This window comes from Geospiza fortis, unplaced genomic scaffold (assembly GCF_000277835.1).
Source record: "Geospiza fortis unplaced genomic scaffold, GeoFor_1.0 scaffold41, whole genome shotgun sequence".
Taxonomy (NCBI): domain Eukaryota; kingdom Metazoa; phylum Chordata; class Aves; order Passeriformes; family Thraupidae; genus Geospiza; species Geospiza fortis.
Window position 1 is genome coordinate 17938138 of NW_005054299.1, and position 20183 is coordinate 17958320.

The following is a 20183-nucleotide window of genomic DNA, read 5'->3' on the forward strand; positions in this document are numbered from 1 at the left end:
AATAGTGGTTTTGCTTCAGAATTATTTTGTTAATTTTCTTAGCTGCCTTTGGTGCAGTATAATGAACTTCCAAGTATGTTGACAAAACCTGCATGTTCCTAGGTTGTTCCACCCCCCGATGTTTTATTTTAACCTATAATCCTATTAGCAGAGCCTAGATTTAATTTCAGGCAAAAATATAAAGCTTTGGCTCTTATGAGAAAGTATTTATTATCTGGAATATTTGGACATTTTGGGCATAAGATTAAAGCTTGCTTAATGGTTACGGGTAGATGTTCTGAAATTATTCTTTACAGTATTTGAGTATAAACATTTGTGCCCTTTATGCATGTATTATTTCGATTTTTTGTGCTGCTTTAAACATTATGATTAGGCAATGAAAAGGTGAACATTTGAATTCTGGCACAGGACTGTGAGCTCTGTAGCAGTATAAAAGTACAGGTGCTTCTTAAACGTAAACTAGGTCTGCTTCTCGTTGTCTTGTGCAGTTGCAATTTTTTTTGTATCAATAAAACTGTTGGAAAAATTAAATTTTTCTTCTGTAATTTTACAGCAGATATACCTTTCATTTTATTTCATGAATACCTTTAAAAAACAGGTTTGTTATTCAAAATACGACTTGTCATTGCTCCTGCAGAGGAGTGAAATGTAATTATCCCTGCTTGTATTCCACCCTTTTTCTCTTCAGATTTCCTCCCTCCCTATTTGACTTTATGCACAGCTCATGCAGCATGCTTGCTTAAATCACTGCTTGGGTGGTGGTGTGGGAGGTGCACACAGAGACAGAGGAGAGACTCTCCTGGGCTGCCGGTTCTCCTACAGAGCCAGATGCTGTGGACAAGAAACTTTGTACTCTGGCCTCCGTGGGCCACTTGCTTGAAGCAGTGAGAGAACAAGGACTCAGCTGCTGGACAAGAGCAGTAATCAGACCTGAGAATATCTTTAGGAGTGTTATTAGCCAAGACTTGTAGTTGTCATTGTTCGTTTGCAAAGTTAATGCTAATGTCTGCCACCAGGTAGCACAGATAAATATCCCTTGAAGTAAAAAATTAAATAGTATGACAGAATACTAATAGTGGATAAAATGGGGAAAAGGGTGGCCTTTCCCACAAAATAAGCTTTTAAGGTAAAAGAAACATTGTTCCAGTGTTTGCTCAAGCAATTCCTTAAGGTATTTGATTTAGCAGCTATCTGGTATGGCTGCTAAAAAGTAAACTCAGACCAATGTCCTTGCTTGTGTTTGTCTTAAGATGAAACTAAAATAGGTGTTTGACTGAAGTTTGATGAAACAGAGGAGAGATAGCTCTCAGAACTAGGACATCTATCAGTTACCAGATTTAGGGATTATCATTTGTAAAAGGGCACTTGACAATCTACAGAATAGAGAATGTTGTGATTGTGATCCCTTAATTAATTCCAGATCCTCAGAACATAGAGGACAGTAGAGAAGCGTTTGTGTGCCTCGTAATCTAAGACTGAGGAGAAGTCTTGAAAGAGTTGGTGCAGATTCTTGGTCACAAAGGGTAGGATTAGTTGAGTGAGTGGTTGTTGCACAACAAACAAGCCTTCACACTGCCTTCATTTTTGGTTTTGTTGTTGCCTCTCTTCCTATTGTAGTTTTGTTTGGAGGATAATTTTTTTAGATTGTTTCTTTCTGCTTCCTTTCTTTTGAAATCACTAGGGAAAACAAAACCAGATTACAGCATGACAGAAATTTGTCAGGCATTAAACACAAACCATGAGCAAATTATGCTGTTTAATGCTTTGGGAGGTCTCTGAGAGGAAAGGATAAAACCGCTGGGGCTTTTTCTCCAGTCTACAAATATCTATAGACAAATATGTTTTCTCAGAGAAGATGGATCATATTTGCAGTGTCAATAAAATTAGCAAGGGAGCTTTTCTGCTGTCTCACTTTTCAGAAATGGTATATTCTGTCTAAAACCATACTGGAAAGATTCCAGGCAGACTGTAAATTATTAAGAGATACCAGAATTGCATTGGCTGCATGTCTTCTATTGAACTTTCCTGAAAATCAGTGATTGGAGACTGGCACTAAGTTCCTGGCATCAGTGCAGCATGTTCTAAGTGATAACTTAAAATTATTTTAGGAAAACTGCTTGCATAGATTATTCCATAGTCTCTATACATCTACTAAAGTAAAAAATTCTTCCTGTGATTCTCAAGTCATGGCAAGTTCTAGATTAATTAATGTTCTTCAGATTCTTAGCAAATTTAACATTTTTCATGTGGAAATGCTGTTAACATGGGCATCAGGGCACCTTGCATATGAGAAGAGGCTAAGATAGAGCTGGGTTTGTTCAGCCTTGAGAAGTAGGATCCCTGCAGCTGTCTACAGCTACCCAGTATGCAGGTGTGGAAAAGGCTGAGCCAGTCAGCCCAGGATCAATTCTTCATTTTCCTTTGATTCTGAGTAGCCATTTTAATTTGTGCAGTTTGGCCTATGCACCATATGGGTACATGTAAAACAAAGCACTACATAGCTGAGAAGGAGGAAGTGGTTTTGAAGGCCACTTTTTATGTTGAAATCAGATTAAGGTAATTTGTACAGCCCTCAGTTAATGAAATAAGTCCTCCAGCCACATATTTGACTTTCAGAATAGGAAACGGCATTCATGCTTGAGACCACATTAAAAAATGTTACTGTCTTCAATGTCTTTAAGTAATGACAAAATGTTCTTATTGTCTGCAGTGCTTGCTGTCCCAGCCAAAGTTCTGGGCCATTCAGACATCAGCCTTACTCCTTCGGACCAAACTGGAGAAAGGAAACACTCGCAGAATGGAACGGGCAATGAAGCAGACTCAGGTAAGACTTCTGAGCTGCCTTATTCTAATATATGTATGTGTATAGAGTGTATATATATATAATCAAATTCGAATAGGCAGGAATTAAGAGATTTTGCAGTTCCTCCCTGCAAACTGTACGAGATAATTTTTTAATTATGTCTCTAAATGAGATGCATAAACCACAACTCCTTCTGTGTCTACTAGTCTTGAGATAAGCTTATATGTACAAGTAATGAATCATCGCTTTTAACAACATGACGAGTTTTGGAATATTGAAATCTAATTTTGTACCTGTAGTTTCTGACTTAGGATCTGAGGAGTACATGTAGATGTTCCTGAACATCAAGCTGCTACTGCTATCAAATTTTTCAATATTTTTTTTCTACAGAGTAAATCAGCTCTGTAAAACACTGAAACTTTTAAATAGTCATTGGTTTTGTGAGAACAAGAAAATGCATTCATTAATAAAGCGGCAATTTCAATTTACCATTTTGATGTGATAGTTGGTAATTACTGTTTTTATTGCAAGTTTGAGGCAGTGGTTTTTTAAATAATCTTAGTCCAAAGAAAGAGAAGATTGTTTTTTCAAATACAAGAAAGAAATGTTAAAATCCTGAAATGTGTCATCTAGTAGGATTTATCTAAAATTTTTTTTCAGAAGAAAGGTCTACAGGCTTTATCAAAATTCTTTTAGATTCTTTTCTTCCTTCATATTAAAGTTTTGTTAGCCCTTTGTCATCTTTATATAGCTAAGTCTAGTTGTCACATATGAGCAGCAGGCATTTGTCTATGTCCATCAGGCAACACTCCTGCTGGCTAAAACAACCAGGAATGTAAAAAATTATCATTATGGCGCTATGTATTTAAATCCTGAAAAGCTGATGTTTCATTTAAAATCATTATGATGCATGAGTCTGAGGGAGGGCATTTTGGATGTGCTGCTGCATTTTTCTTTTGCTGATGAAGACATGGAGTTGCTGTAGAGGAATTTCCTGTGGTCATTCATTAGGAGACTGTCAGAGAAGCCAGGATTCCAAATCTGGGAGATGTAGAATCCGACAGCACTTGGGAAGTAATCTCAGGATCCTTGATGCCCTAAGCCATAAAACAGTTGGCGTGCCTCCAACATTTTTGTCTAGCTTGATTAAACTTGAGTACTGGAAATTGTTATGTTAGACATTTTGACAGTCTCATGACAGAAGTCTTCATGAAGGGGTTCTCTTAGCAAGTCCGTTTATCCGACTTCTTGTGCTGCAACTGCAGTAATGCAAAGGATTTGATTAGCATGGCCTGTGACATTTTGGGAGATGACCCCACAGTAGACAGAGAATCTGTGGTTTTAAATATTTCCTTTAATCTTAATGCATTTATGTTTTCTTCCATTAAGCATTCTTGTCATTTGGATATAATTGCGTATTGGTATGCATTTGCGCTTGATGGAAACAAGCTCAATTTCCAAAAATAGCTGAAAGTTGTTTAATCATTTATATGTGCTAAATTAATCAAATAACTTGAATAACTTTCCAGCTAAGGTTTTCATTCCTGAGTTCCATTGGATCAGAATTTTTTTAATATCAGTGTTTCTAACAGTGCTAAGAAGGAATCAGAGAAGATACCCTGAATGGTGTTATTTTCATTCATAGCACAAGTAATTTTTTATGTATCATCTTCATGAAGATGCTGGTGTATAAGTTTCATTAAGATGCCAAAGAACAAGAGAATTCTGTTTATCAGTAGAAAATGGGTTCTGTTTATCAGTAGAAAATGGATTTCAAACCCACTGAATTTTCATACAAATGGATTTAATGGGTTCTTGTTTTGCAATTTCATTATTTACTAGTTCAGAATGCTGTAGAAAAATGAGTTATGCTAGATTAAGGGAGGAGGTGTAAATGCGATTCTTTGCAATATCAGTCTTTCAAAGGGATTATAAAAATTCTCATAGAACAGCTTGAATAAGACATAGTAAACCTTCTACATTCCTTTAGGGTTGACTGAAAAGTGCATGAGCCGTTATAGGCTCTAGCTTAGTGATGGTGGGACTCTCCTGTCTTATTCTACTCTAATTTTTCTTCCTTTCCCCATTTCCACCCTGACCTGCTCCTGTGCTGGGTCTGCAGCTGATAGAAATATTTTTAAATTAATATTGCTGAGTAGACATATGCTGCTTTTCAGTCCTTAAACAAACCTGGCTACATTGTTGGTTTGTCAGAGAAAGCATTTTTCGACTACCTTTTTTTGTAGGACTGGCTATGTCTGTTTACATTATTTTAATTACTTGAAAATATTTACTTTTTTTTTTTTTTTTTATATGAGGGCATATTGGTTAAAATTTACTGCCAGACTCCAAATATTAAATATATCCCTACTTTATAACAAACAGTTTTCATAAATTTAAGGGGTTTTTTTTCCTAATTGGAAAACTTCAAAAGGAATTGGAATTATCATTTTCAAAACCTTTTTCTGATTATTTTAAAAGTCTGAACTATTTATAATGCAGTCCTTGGAATGATTTTGGAAATGATTATTCTGGGTACTCTGAAATGTACTGGAGCTAGTAGCTAACTGTGAGTGAGGAGGAGATACTTTTTCTGGATGCTGTGGATTGTCCAGTTTTTGCTTAAATGGGGTTTGGATCTGCAAAACTAAGGTTAAAGATTTCTAAAGCCAGTAATTCTTTCAACCATTTTTCTAAGAAAAGGAAACAGTTATTTTACATTCCACTGGAATATTTAGTCGTGACAGTATAGCATACAGAGAAATGCAGATCAAGGTACTGCCAACTAAAATGTGTCTCTGGATGCAGTTTGATATTTTTAAGGTTGTGTGATTGTTTTTCTTCCATTTGAGGTGAAGGTCCAGGAGGGTGAGAAGTACTAGGTTGGAAAGAAAAATGGGAGGGAGAAAACAGGAACAAATGGGGGTAGGTTTTTTGATAAAACCAGAAACCTGCTATTGCTCTATCAGTTTGGGGATCTTTACCTACCTTTTATTGTAAGAAAGTAAATCAGAAACTATTAATAGTGGAAGATGGGTTGAACTACGCTGTTAGGCCACAAATTATTGTTGAAAGTGCAGTCAGAGCTCAAGTAACAGGATGGGAGAGAAAAAAAATGAATTTTGAGTGGTCTAGAAGCTGTGAAAAAATGAGAAAAGTGAGGGATGATCTAAAAAAACACAAAAGAAAAAAAAACCACCCACAACCAAACCAGTTCAAAACACAGGGTATCATCCCACTGTAGCTTCTTGATATATGAAATAGGTTTACTCTTCCATTTCAGTGGATTTGAAAGTATTTTTAAGAATGAAGCAAAATGAATTAAAATGGTGGGCTAGAAACAAGACCATAGTTTATTTACTGCTGTATTATGCCAGCAGTGAAAGAGGTGAAGCTGCCATGTGCCTAGTACTCCAGCAGTCTGCTCAGGTTTATCCTACCTGGGATATCCCAGGTTGTATCCTGCCCTAACCTGAGTGCCTACACTGGCTACCTCTACATTTGCAGTTTTTGTCAGCTTGTTATGGCCCCTTTTCTGCCTGGGTTTTCTGCTGCTCCTTACACCTGGTGACAGCACGCCTGCAAGCTGACGGCTTGGCTTTCCTAGCACGTCGTACAGCATACGCGGGATTTCATACGCTTCCCTCCTGCTTGCTTTTCTTGGCAGTAAAGGAATTTGCCTGTTGGGGCAGAGAAATGTGTCTTGAAAAGGGTGTTTTAATAAGACTTCAGGAGAGCTGGGAGCAGACTAGCAATATTACAGGCTAATCATTATGCCTAAGATTGAAAGGTCACATGAGATCTTGTTTTATATCCTTAGTCATACACAGATGTATGTGGTTGGGAATTCTGTCAACTGCCCTTTAATTTGCACTTAAATAATACTTCAGAGTGTCATTTTCGCCAGCAACTAATGTTTTTCTGTGTGTATAAAAAAGGGATTTTTTTTTGTTTAAATTGTTCTTACTAAAGAAGCATGCTAGTTAGTGTTCAGTTCTTTCAAATCTGAAAAAAAATTATGTGCCTCTGTAAAATGGAAAAGCTGATAGAGATTGAACAGAAGGCTGATAGAGATTAACAGAACTGGTGTCTTGAGCTTTATGAGATTGAACACAACTTTGCTGTTTTGTTAATTTCACATTGATGGGCTTTAAATGGTTATGCAAGAAAGTTATGTCATTTATCATGGAAATATATCCTTTTTATTTTCAAAAGTAAATGGCCACTTGCTTGCCAAATTGCTTGCTCTGCCTTTTTTTTTTTATTTGGTGGTGGTTCTACATTGGACAAATTCAACATTTAAGGGAAGAGTACAAAAAGGAGAGGGGAACAGTCTTCCTCCCAAAAGGCTCATCTAGACAGGTTTGCGGCAAACATATTTTTCTCTATTCTTTTGCTTCTCAAGTCATATTTCTTCCTGATCAGACCTCTCAAACCACAGTTGGAGTAATAGAGACATGTAGCATAACCAGGGTAATGACAGCACCTGTATGTTCAGCAAAACTATTAGATCTCTGTACTAGGGGTTCCTGTTTCTGTTCTTTAACCCCCTTTTGAAATCTAGGGGTACATTAAATAAGATTTTGATAGTTGATTTTAGTTGTGGGTGGAATGGAGGAGGGGAGTAAGGAGGAGGAAAATTCATTTTAATAAATTTGTTTCGCATCAAGTTGAAAGTTTTAGTGGAAAGTTGCTGGGATCTGAGATGTACTGGAGAGCTGAAGAGATATAAATAATTTCCTTCAGGAGGGTAATAAGTGGATCACAGCCCTCTTCTATCCTGTGGAGATCCTGCACTGATATCCCAATAGTTCTTAACTATTATGAATTGTATTTATTATTAGAACACATGTTCCAGAAAGTGTTTTAGAAGATGAGAAAAGCCAGGTGTCTTATAAAACCAATCCTTACTGAATTCTATACAAGATCACAAGGTCTCCAGAACATTAGAAATAAACCTTATTACCTCAGAAAGCAATCTCACAAGGGAGTGACCTCTTGGTGATTGTTATTCTTTCAGTCTCAAGGCACACATTTCCAGAACATATTTCATTTTGTTTAAACAGATGACATACTTGACAGAAGATGTTACATGACACAACTGAGTCTGGGGATACACCAAACTCATTAGCATGCTTCAAAAGAATTAATGTGGTGGTGCTTGACTCCTGTTTTTCTTCTCCTATGTTATTATGGGGGTTGGAAGGGACTGGGAGGAGAGGGAATCAGAGATCCAGTCTGCCAAGAATTATTCAGGAATAACTGAAGTGGTTTTGTACCACTATCAAAAAAGAGAATATTGAGTAATTTCATTTTCTAGCTAATGATTTCTGCCTAGAAGTTTTCTACTGCACTCTTGGTTTTGCCAGTTTGGGTCAGTGCTATTAGCTGGTATGGGGGAAAGAATGAAACCATTCTTTCTGTGCTAAAGTTTCTTCATATTTTCTCAACTATTCTTGACAGTTATGTTCAACACCTGAGCTGTTCCACTTCCAGTGTCAATGCACTTTCTAAAATAAGTCAAAAATATGAAGCCTCCAGTTTTTTTCCAAATGTTTCCCATTGAGCTTTAGTTCTGAAGACTTTTCTCCCCTTAGATTCTCTTCTCTCGGTGTTGTGACATTTTGAAAGGTGGTGATAGGAGAATCTTTAAGCCATATTGAACAATAATAATACACTTCTTTTATAGATAAAATGATGACAGGAAGTTTCAAAGAGAAATATGAGTACCAGGACACAACATTCACATTGTTCTGCCTAAGCTTTGCTCTGGAAGGCCATAAACATTATAAGCTCCACTTCAACAAATTAAACAATTAAAATAATTTGTTCCACAGACCAGATGGCATGGAGGAGACACTATTCCTGTCTATTGCTAAATTGAATAGATGAAGACATACAGCTGTTGCTATGTTTGAATAGATGAATCTTTACAGTTTTATGTCATAAGTGTCATTACAGATCTGGAGATAGGTACCTCAAGGTGAGCTAACAAATCCTATTTTGAAATAGCCCTGTGCTGCTTGACAGTCACACTGTCCAGCACACATGCCAGGTACTACAAACCAGACTCTGCCTTATCTCAGAGTAGTTGTCTGCTTCTCCTGTATTGTAATTTAACTTGAATTTGATGGTGATTGTTGTTCTTTTCTTTCTTCATTCTTGTCCTTCCCCCTTTAGTGAAAAACAGAAGGCAGAGCTGATGCAAGAGGTCTTTGGATCTGTTTTTCAGCACTGATTGCTATTGTGTCTTCCCCCAGATCAAACTGATTTGGGAGCTTTTATAGCAGTGTAGCCACAACAGCTTGGAACTTACCACAGGTGTACTATTTTGAACCATATGCAGCTCCTCGGTGGGTTTTGCACCTTGTGCAAAGTGTTTCATACCTGCTGTTCACCAGTGGCAGTACAACAAGTGGTCTGGTTTTAAGTCCACCCTTCATCAAGTAAACTTTTAAATCAAGCTTCTTCTACAGACTTCAGAGGAAATTCTGTTTACATCTTTTGATAAATCATAAAAGTACCATAGTCAACAGGTGGAACAGCTTTTCCTTTAGAAACAAAAACAGTCAAGAAGGTACACTTGCTTGATAAGGATAATGCAATAACTATAAAATGGTATTTTATATAAGTAACATAAATAAAAAATAAATGTAAATGGCATAAAGAAGATAAAATACACCTAGTACTTTTCTGAAGATTTTGTGCTGGAAGTGGAGGCTTAAGTCATTAATAGGTTTTAACATTGAAACCCATAGCCTGAGCACTGGCACTCACTAACTTTGTGTTCAGTATCTGTACAGAAATAACAGCTCACCATTTTGAAAGTCAATAATGCTGCTGTGCTGTTGGAGACCTCGTGTTTTGCCAGGCTTCTTTAGGTGGTAGTGTTTGACTACAGCAAAACATTGCAAAGGGCAGTTGCATTGGGATGCTCTAAATTGCCTGGTACACTGCTTGGCTCTGTGTTTCAAACAGAAAGGAAATCTTACGTCAGATGGTCATGGATCCAGTTATCTCCTACTCATGACCTTGACCTCTTTTGTGCTAATTTTGATATCAAAATGCTTTGTATTTCATTTGGGATTGTTTGACTCATTTCCTCTTATGTGCTTTTCTTCCCCACCCACTGCAAGAACCCTATAATAAAGAAATTGAAGCTTTTTTTAGTAAAATGTCAGTGAACATCTGAAGTGAATATTGTTTCTTAGCTGGCTAGTATTGTTTTCAAAGTGAAATGCACATTTGCAGGACCTGATATAATGAACCAAAACATGCACATTAAGAATCTACTATGTGACTCGCTTTAAAAAAAATACTGATATGCACAGTTCCAGCATGCTAATTAACTCCTGCCCCAGCATGCTTCCTTAAAACTATCAATGTCATTTTGCATCTTAGAAGTTCACCTTGAGTTAGGTAAAAACTAAGTACTATTGGTTGTCCAGGGCCTGAAGTTCTTCTGTGTAGATGCCTTAAAAATTTTTGTCCTTCTCTTTTTCCTGCCTTTAAAGTGATTTTATAGGTGAAATGGATATATTATATTCAAGAGGTAGTCTCTTCCTCAATAATTTTTAAATTCAAAGTAATTGTGACATGAATAACTTCAGATGTTGAGGTTGCTTAAACATGTAGGGGATACTTAGGAACAAGTTAAAGTGAAGAATGAATTTGTTTGCCTGGAGACAAGGTAATAATGGGTGGGAAAGAATAGTTACCAAAATATCATAAAGAAAAACGATTGGGAAATGTTGTATAGGCAGTAGCTTTCCAGTCTTTCTCCATATAAAATAGAAAAATTAAACAGCTTTGACTGGTATATCAAAGAATTAGACTGAAAGACTTCTTAGATAAAGGGTCTACTAGAGACAGACAGTTAAACAAGTGTAATTTTTCTAAATGCTCACTTTTGGGAAGAAGATTAACAAGAAGTGATAAACAATTTTTTTCTTATAGACTAAGTGTAGAATTATTGTTTAAAATTGGTAATTTAGTGGAACTGTTAAATGTTGAATGCTTAAGTATATTAATATCTTTATACATTCAATATTTCTATTGATGATACAGGCATTACCTGTAGAACAACAAAGTTTAAAGTCCAAGTGATAACGTGGTTATAACGAGGATAAGAAACACTGATCTTTCAATTAATGTTTATATATTTCATCACTAAATGTTTAAATTACACTTATAATCAGTAATCTCAACCAATATACCAGCAGGACATGTTGTGATGCTGAGGTTAAAGGACAATAGTATGTATGATCTGGTAAAAATCACTAACCAAGTATCTGGAATTGAGAGTGTGTTGAAAGGGCAAACCAGCCTTCAGAGACTGCCAGGAGTTGCAAAGGTGTGTTTTCTTTTATAGCTTCAGACCTAATTTATTCAGAATTGAGGAATTCCTTGGAAGCTGATAGGACAAAAAGGTTGTTTCTCGTGTTTGTCCTATACAATTAGGACTGAAACCCTAATATATATTAATTTTAATGCACAATCAGAACCTGTGCATTTCTAAGATATTTATAAGAAAAGAGAAAATTTGAAGTGCAAAACTCATTTTGATAGTTGTCTTTTCATTACAAGGAATGTAATTTTGTTTAATTTGGATCATAATGTACATTTGCTTTATTTGCTAATCACACTTCCATTTCCATTTAAGAGTTCAAAAAGTCTTAAAACAGGGGCAGGTTAACTTCTTATTTTAGGACATTAAAAATGCTATTAATCATAATCCAACATCTAAATTTAAAAAACCAAGCAGGAATTTTCTACCAAAGATAGAGTTGTCTTAAACATGTTTAAGATCATTGAAGGAGAGTCTGATTCTCATTGTTGATAATAATTCACCTTTTAAAGGAAGAGAAGATGGAAATTAAAAAAAAAAAAATCAGCAAAACCCAGATAAATGAAACAAACAAAACCCCAGCAAAATTATTTGCTGACTATAATAGTATTGATGTTTATTAATTCAAAATGCATAAATTTTGATAGTTCTCTCTGGCTCAGTCATTCTTCACCTTCAATGACACAAATCTGTATGCTTATTTTGTTTAATTAGAGTAGTAGTCTATTAAAAATATGGAAGCTATTGCATGAAATGGCTTTTAAAAATCAAATTAAGACAGAATTAATTTTGCATTCTTTTCAGTTTTAATCATTTTCCAGAACAATAAAAATATAAGCAGCGAAGATAAAATACCCTCATTATGATAGTTTTGGAGTTACAATTCAGTAATGGTAATCAGCTTATTACAGGGAAGTTAAATCAGGTCAATAAATTAAAGCAGTTCTTTTCATCCTCTCTGTTCTCTGTGTGGAATCTTACTGTGCAAAGCCTGCCAAATGCATGAATGCAATGAATAAGCACTAAATGTGTTGGTTATTGTAGTTCCAGAAGTTCCAGGACCATGTTGAACAGCACTGAAAGACAGAGAATTAATTCAGCCTTTAATTCAGAGTCATGCATATAGTAGACAGTGCCTTCTTCTTTAATGAAATGAAGATGTACAAAAATAATTACTGGGAAATAACATGATAACAATGAGGTAAATGTTGTTGATATAAGTGCTTGTGTCTATGTGTCTTTTAATATTCTGAAAGTGATCCAGCATTGTTCTGAAAAATTCTTTCATTAGAAGGTATTTTAGTGCTGCTTTACCCTTTGCAAGAAATGAGACTGAAGACTGCTTTTAGTTCTAAAAGTATCAATAGTGAATGACTATGGAAATACTGGTTCTATTATATTTGCAAAAGATGGACTAAGTAATAAGTCAAAGACAACTTAGTAAGTCCCAATAACTAGTAGTTCTTGGTCTTGCCCATATATACTCCTTTAGAAAAAAAAAGGCTGAATGGTCTGTCAGTAGGGCTTTTCTTTTCTCCTGATACAAAATAAATATTTTACTTCCTCGGGTCAGCATACCAGCTGTGATTTTAAGGGAGGCAAATGCATTTATTGCCAAAGGAGATTTTCAGTGGGAAATATGATAAAAACTGAAAAGAATTACTCTCAGGTGTTTAGGGGAAAGAAAGTGTAGAGCCAAATAGGTGTAGAGTTTCAGCACAGTACATTGGAAATATTTTACTTTTATTATGGAGGTCAACACCGAGGATAATCAAGGAGAATTCTTTGGAAAATTTGTTTCTTGTACACTATTAAGAGTAAGATTTCAGCAGATCAGTTTTCTGCAGCAAAACTTTGAAGTATAAGCTGTAGAGATTTGTAATCTTTGACCTAGAGAATATGAATTCACAGAAAGTGGGAAGAAGGTATTTGTAAAAAAGGCCATTACACTTGTGACAAATCCCTGTGAGATAATACAGAAATAGGGATGGAAAATAATGCTTGAGGAAAAGATAAAATAGAAAAGAAGGAACTATTGTGCAATTAATAAGGGGAAATGTTATTTTTCTTAGATTTTTAGATTAAATGATTGTACCATTTACAAAAATAAGAATTAGTTTCATGTGAAATGAAAATGCTGATGCATTTAAATTAGTTTGTAACTGTGATGGAGTAGTGGAGACTGAGCACTGCTTTTTCTAAAATATGTTTCCATTGAAAGAATTTCCATCATGCCGAGGGCTTCACTTTCCAGTAAATTACAAGGGCTGGGTTATTAAAAAACCCTACTTAATATGGTGACTGCTGTGGTTTCTAAATGTTTGGAGATGGACAATTTGGAGAATCTACTATGTAAAGAATCAATTGATTGGAGAGACAAACTTTGCAATAGTGTGTGCTAGATGTAGCTTCTAACCAAAGAACCGATTTTTCTAGCCTAATTCAACTCATTTAGTTCCTCTTACGGCTTTAGTTATGAATTGAGAAATATATTTGGATTCTGAACTTTTCAAACTGATTTAATGACAATTGATTCAAATAAACCCTGGGACTGGTATGTGGAGAGTTTTATAATCACAGAATCATGGAATATGCTGAGTTGGAAGGGACCCACAAGGATCATCAAGTCCCACTCCTGGATGCACAGGACCATCCCCAACAGTCACACCATGTGCCTGAGAGCATTGTCCAAATCCTTCTTGAGCTCTGCCAGGCTTGGTGCTGAGATCACTTCCCTGAGAGGCCCAGTGTGGTGTCCAGAGTATGATATGATAATGATTCTTTTCAATATTTTCCATTTACTTTTCAGTTAGACAGTTTTTTTATCGTATTGCTTTCTGACTGAATATTGTAAATGATGGCACTGTGGTTTTGTGATAAGACTTAGGCATTTTGACAAATGTGGAGATGTTTTTGTAAGCAATATGACCTTCCATGCCAGAAGTAGATTTTTAAATGGCATAAATATTTTTGTTTGTAGCTGTTATGCACATTGCTGTGCTATACCTGCCCATTTTTCCAGATACAGATCTGGGGAAACATTGAAGTTGCCTAGAAATAGAAACATGTAGTAAATGATTCTACCACAGAACACTTCTGCTTTCTTTCTGTTTTCCCCTGTGTGAAATGCACACGAGCTGAGGTCATTAATAATGTTGCAGGTTCAGATACTTACAAGGACAAAAATGCCAAATTATAGTGCCAGCTTTAACTATTTCAGGAGCTTCTAAGTTCCACTTTGCCTTTTCTCTGGTGTGAAATCTGCCTTCTTTCCTCTAGCTTTCCATTAAGGATGTAGACTGAGGGTTGAATGAATGACCAGAAGCCCAGCAGACTCCTGGGCTCATGTTCTTCTCTCCCCTGGAAAAAAATGGTAGCAGGAAGTAGGTGGTGGCAGCTGCTGATGAGAGAGTTAATTTGTCTTCAGTACTCTACCTCTGGCTCAGGGAGAGGATCTTAGGATACTTAGAGTATCTCAAGTAAAACAGGGTTGGCTGAAAGCAAAGTGTATCTGTTCCTTTGGCAGCAGCATGCTATCCCTTCCTGCAGATCTACAAGAAAATTGCACATTTTTCTCCAGTGCAAGAGTAGTACCATTAGGACTTGCAGCTGATGGTCCTCAAGCAATTGAAAACTGTTAACAGAGTTAAAGGATGTCCATGTTATCCTGGCTGTCCCCTAGTGTGTATAGTAGTACATGGTTTTGTTGGGCAAGGTTTTTAGTAAGGTGAGTCCAGTGAAGTAGCAGAAGATTCTCTGTTGTCTTGTCTCTGTCCATCAACCAGTTTGGTGTGAGTGACCAGCATAGACCATAAAACTTTGTCCAGCTGACTGAAATTTTTTCATTTGGTCTGGTTTTTTTGATTGGTTGTGTGCCAAACCGGCTATATGATTGTGGAAAGAACTGTGGTTTTGTGGATTCCTCCTTCTTTAATAAAGAGCTGAGTCTTCAGGGGAGCTTGATACACTTCTATTTGAATATGTCATACAATCAAGCATGGAACATTTAATGCATTTAGAATGTTTTTGTTTTCACTGGAAATTGAACTGATTTCAAACCTGTTGTTACTGAAGGTGTTTATTTTTCCCCTTTGGTGAGTAGATCAATGAGTAACAGATATTGATAGGGGGTTTGTTTGTTTTTCCCTGATGTATGGAGAGCTTTCCAGGAACATGTGAAGAACTGTATTGGATGTCTTTCAAGAAAATACATATATTGAAAACAGATTTCTTTACATGTGACTGCTTTCTTTTGGGATAGCTAAAGTTTAAACGCTTTGCCCATGTGTCATATTTCTAATGTACTTACCATCATACACCGTATGGTTTCTGGGTCAGGCTCAGCTACTGGAAGAATGTTTATTTCCTGCCAAGTAATTTTTCAACAGAAACTACTGGGTATCAGTCAAGGTTTCATTGTATAGGGCAGTTATTCTTAGGAAAAATTTCTTCTTGTAAGGAGTGAAAACAGTAGGTGTCCCAAGATGTTATCTGAGATATTCTGGCTGGATTCAGGAAAAAAGAGACTGAACTTGTTTGTCTTTTCCCTTCATACTCCTGTCCCCTTCACCAAATGAGTAAAGATATTCTTGAAGTTTTCAAATGAATGGAAATAGTTGAAAACAGGTTAACAGCAAAGGAGCACTTTGCGGTTGAAAAACCCCCATGAGAAATTGACTCTTTCAGTTACTCAAAAAAGAGCTTCTGGCAATTAAAGGAGCAGAATTTTTGTGATTTCAGGTTATGGGTATCTAGATAAGACTAGATATGCTTTTCTTTCCTTTTCCCAGGTATCTTAGTAACATGAGAGAATTATGCTTGATGTGACTGCACCAAAACCAAATGTGCTTGAACCAAAACAGTTACATGAATACATGGCATTTTGGTTTGTGCTGTGTTTTTTTCTTTGATATTTCTTTTGTATAACAGAATACCATCCAGTCTCTGCCCTAGGTAGGAAGCTGTAAATGTTTGCATGCTTGCAATTAGTGACAAGTCTTAAGTAGTTTTCCTCTGGAATTCTTTTTTTATTTAAAGTATTTGTTGTTTCAGAAATTACTATCTAATTCTGAAAGTTTTCTTTGCCATGCATAAAGGTTTCTTTTGAATATTTATTCCTATTATGTTTACTTATGCTTTATATTAAAGCTTGAGTGAGGCTTTTTTTGCTATTTACAGATACTTTGACTTTTTTTTTAATTGCTTGTGTTTATATACATTATGGCATAAGTTCCTATCAGCAAAATACAAATGTGTGCTCTATGGTAGGTAAACCCAAGTCTACCAGCAACAGAAAAAGTACAGGCTATTTCTGATAGATTAGTCTTTGTGAGGAGGGTGTTCCAGTTGGAATACAGGATAGATCAAGTGGGTCATAGTTATGAAAGTTGATGACTATACCCAAACTAACAATTATATAATACATAGAAAAATTATTAAAGGGTTTAGATTGACTATCCCCTTCCTTTCTTGGCTTTTCTGAGGAAGAGCTCGATCTCTCAAAGAATATGCCTGGTATATATTACAAAGCACAAATGTTTGATGTAACTTACTCTCTATAACAATTTATTGTAGTGCCTGGTGGTGCTGGGGAGGAAAGATTGCACCAGAACAGAGGTGTCTGGTGCAAGAACAGTCAGATCTTTATTAAAGGCTATAAGCAAGATCCTCCTTTGCCGGAAAATTGACGCAACCTTTGTTTAAAAAAAAAATTATTTGCTTATGCTTTTAAAGGGAATAACAACTTTAAATGCACCAAACTTGAACCATGTTAGGAAATTATCTAGTTGTAATCTGTCTTGGAGAGACTGCATTATTCTCAGGTTCAAGTTAAGTGCTGACAGTGAAATCAAACCTGTGTGCAGATGCCACAGAGAAAGCTGTCCTGAAATAAAGGGAATAACAACTTTAAATGCACCAAACTTGAACCATGTTAGGAAATTATCTAGTTGTAATCTGTCTTGGAGAGACTGCATTATTCTCAGGTTCAAGTTAAGTGCTGACAGTGAAATCAAACCTGTGTGCAGATGCCACAGAGAAAGCTGTCCTGAAAAAGCCTCTATTAGCAGTCCTCTCAGCCTAGAAACTTTAGGTTTTTCAGTATTTGGTGAGGAATTGTTGGTGCCAAGAAGTTTCTTTAACTGTTTAGTGGGGAGAAGAAAAAAGGGATAGCAGAGAAGAATCCATGTTCCTTATGCGTACTCGGTACCATTGCTACTTCTAGCCTTAAGAACTAAAGCATCTTAAATGAAGAATTCATCAAAGTCAGCTACTAGAACATTGCTATGGGGTGGATAGTGCTGAATCCAGTTCCAACAGTTCCTGTTTTTAGAGATCAGAGAGATTTCTCCATTGACTCTATGGTGGGAGGGAAAAATAAGCAAAGTATTAGTTGGGGATTAGTCTTCTGTTTAACAAGGGATTACTGTAATTTGAGAGAATATGCATAGAAAAATTTTTGTTTTCATTTCAGTTTTAGGAAATCAGCGTTTTTTCCTTCTGCGTGGAAAGTTGCTAGAAACTGGATCCATTTTCCATTCGTGGATCCAGGAGTAACCTGGGTCAGTGAACATTGTGTTTTCTGTCAGTGTAGTGACTACATACTATCAAGAAGTTTTTACCCAAGCATTGAACAAAGTAGGTAAAACACTGCTTTCAATGCAAACAGACTGAGGTTTGAAAATGTGCATCCTAAAGTCTTCTACTTGAATGTTTGACTTAGTTTTGTTTCAAGTTGCATTATCTTGTTAGTAGTTTTTCCCTGTGAAGCATTCTGAAATCTTGTCAGTTTCTGTGTTCCAAACACCTTATAGACTTTTATTCGCAATGCAAAGTAGGCAGTCAGTGCTATACAACATGGTAAAGTTAGTTTTCATAAATTGTAAGCCAGTTTTTAGTTCCTGGGGAGCAGTGTGATACACAGTCCTAGTTGGTTTAAATAAACACACCAATTGAGGTCAATCCTAACAAGCAATAATTTGGTTGGAAAAGTGACTGAGAGGATGAATTTGCAAAATGAGCAAAAACACAAGCCTTCAAGGCGACAAGATTTTAATGAAACTAAGACTTGTATTTTAATGAGGTGTAAAAAAGAGGCAATATTTTTGTGCTTTTAAGCATTTAACTTCTGCAGAGTTCTCACAGAATGTTTTTATCCTCCTGAGAATATGAATAATGTAAAATCTCCAGTAAGTGGTGGTCTTCAGCTTGGCAGCTTTGCACAGTGTAAGAAATGGTCTGTTTAAGCTTCTATGAATTACAGATTACAATTTGTAATAGTGATCATTGTAATAAATTTTCCTCAAGTATTTACTGTCATAATTCCACTTTGAAAATCAGATAAATGAGTGGAAGGATTCTTCTTGATGTTGCAATGCATCCTTGCTTAATGGTTTTTTCTGTGTGTTTTGACGCCTTAGTTCTTAACTATTCAGAGATGGTTTCGTTGTTTAACAGAAACATATAATTGTGAGCTCTGTGAGCTTTTAAAAGGATAGCTTGTTATTTTCTTAAAGTCATTTTCGTTTCCAAGCAATGAAGTTCTGTCTGAACTGTCAAAATGCTGTTTTGAATAATGGTTGAATGTAATGTGACCCAATGAACTGGTTTTGAATCTATTCCTCTAGTGATAAAATTGGCAATCAATCAAGTAATCACTATTTTGTCATAATATCTGTCATGAAGTTTGGACCAGGCCGGAAATCGCTATCACCCATTAAGCAAAACTTTACTGCATTGTTATATGAAAATGTTTAATAGTTTTATCATTTCTGGCATTTCTTCATTGGAAGTTTACTTTTGACCATTGGATTTTAGAAGTCTGCACATGTCTCAGTTTGTCCTGGTGGTCTTGGTTTCAGGTACTCTTGGGTTGACACAGAGCTGTTGAAGTAAGCGTGTTGTTTGAAATGTAAATGTGGGGTTTAATGCTTTTTTTAAAGTAAGATTATTAAAGGAGTGTAACTCAAGATCTAATTACATATCCACAAGGTACTAAAATAGTTATAGTACTAGAAAAGATTGGAATGCCTAATACATATTTCAGAGGAAAGAAATGTAGAAAAATCTGCATATTTAATTATCTCTATTTGTCACTTGTTTTCTAATAGGCATACAGTTTCTGAATTTTAGACACTGATTATGTATATGTTCTTCAGGAAGAATGAAGGTTTTGTTACTACTTTTCTGTGTTTATGTATTATTTTATACAGTTGTGGAACAAGGTTGCAACAGTTACTGTTGTAATACATCCCAAATTAACATGGACTGTAGTTCTTTCTTCTGCAGCATTTTTCAGACTTTATTGATAGAAAATGTAACTTGGCAGAAGACAACTTGAAAATTAATAAAGCAGATTAATGTTTTGAAACTTCAAGAATTATGTAGATTTTCCTATTAAACAAGTATTTTAATATCACTGCCTCAAAAAAAAACATTCTAAAGCATTTAGAATTAAGTCTTAAATAGTGGGAAAATTTGAATTAGTTTATCAATGAATCTTTGAAAGTTTTACAGAAGTCTGTACGTATTACTCAAGAACTTAATGTTCCATAAGCTTAAAAAATGCCCGCTTTTTGTTTTGTAAATACTAAGCAGTAGAAACTGTCTGTGACACTGACTTCTGTGGTAGAAAATCAAAGGAGCTTTTTGATGGTAAATTTTCCTATTCATTCATAATTTTTGAAGTAAGCTTATGAATAAAATAAGAACTATGTAATTCTAGAACCAGAGTTACACATGTAGTTGCTGTTATTTTTACAAAGCTTTCCTCTACTTTGTTTTTGCATAGATAACATAGGTGAGCTCAGTTTAGTTTGAGCTGTACACCTGCTAAGTTCTTAGGAATCATAGTACGGGTGAGATAGTAGGTTTGTTTTCCTTACAAATGTATTTTTACCTCTTTCCCCCTTTGTCTCCAGACACCTTTCTTCCAAGCAGCTGAACGATTTCAACTATGTCTTTGTGCCCTCAGGTGTTTCTGTGCCTAACAGAAAGCCATGACCCACCAAGCAGTCCCACAGCTGGCATCTATAC

General features: G+C 35.8%; 1 protein-coding gene across 1 annotated transcript in view; it reads left to right on the forward strand.

The window, feature by feature from the left end:
* Positions 1–20183, forward strand: part of TTC27 (tetratricopeptide repeat domain 27) — a 126976-nt gene that overhangs the window by 69543 nt on the left and 37250 nt on the right. Inside the window, exon 12 of the mRNA XM_005416251.2 lies at positions 2711–2824. Coding sequence (XP_005416308.2) covers positions 2711–2824 — 114 coding nt within the window. The remainder of the gene's footprint in view (positions 1–2710; positions 2825–20183) is intronic.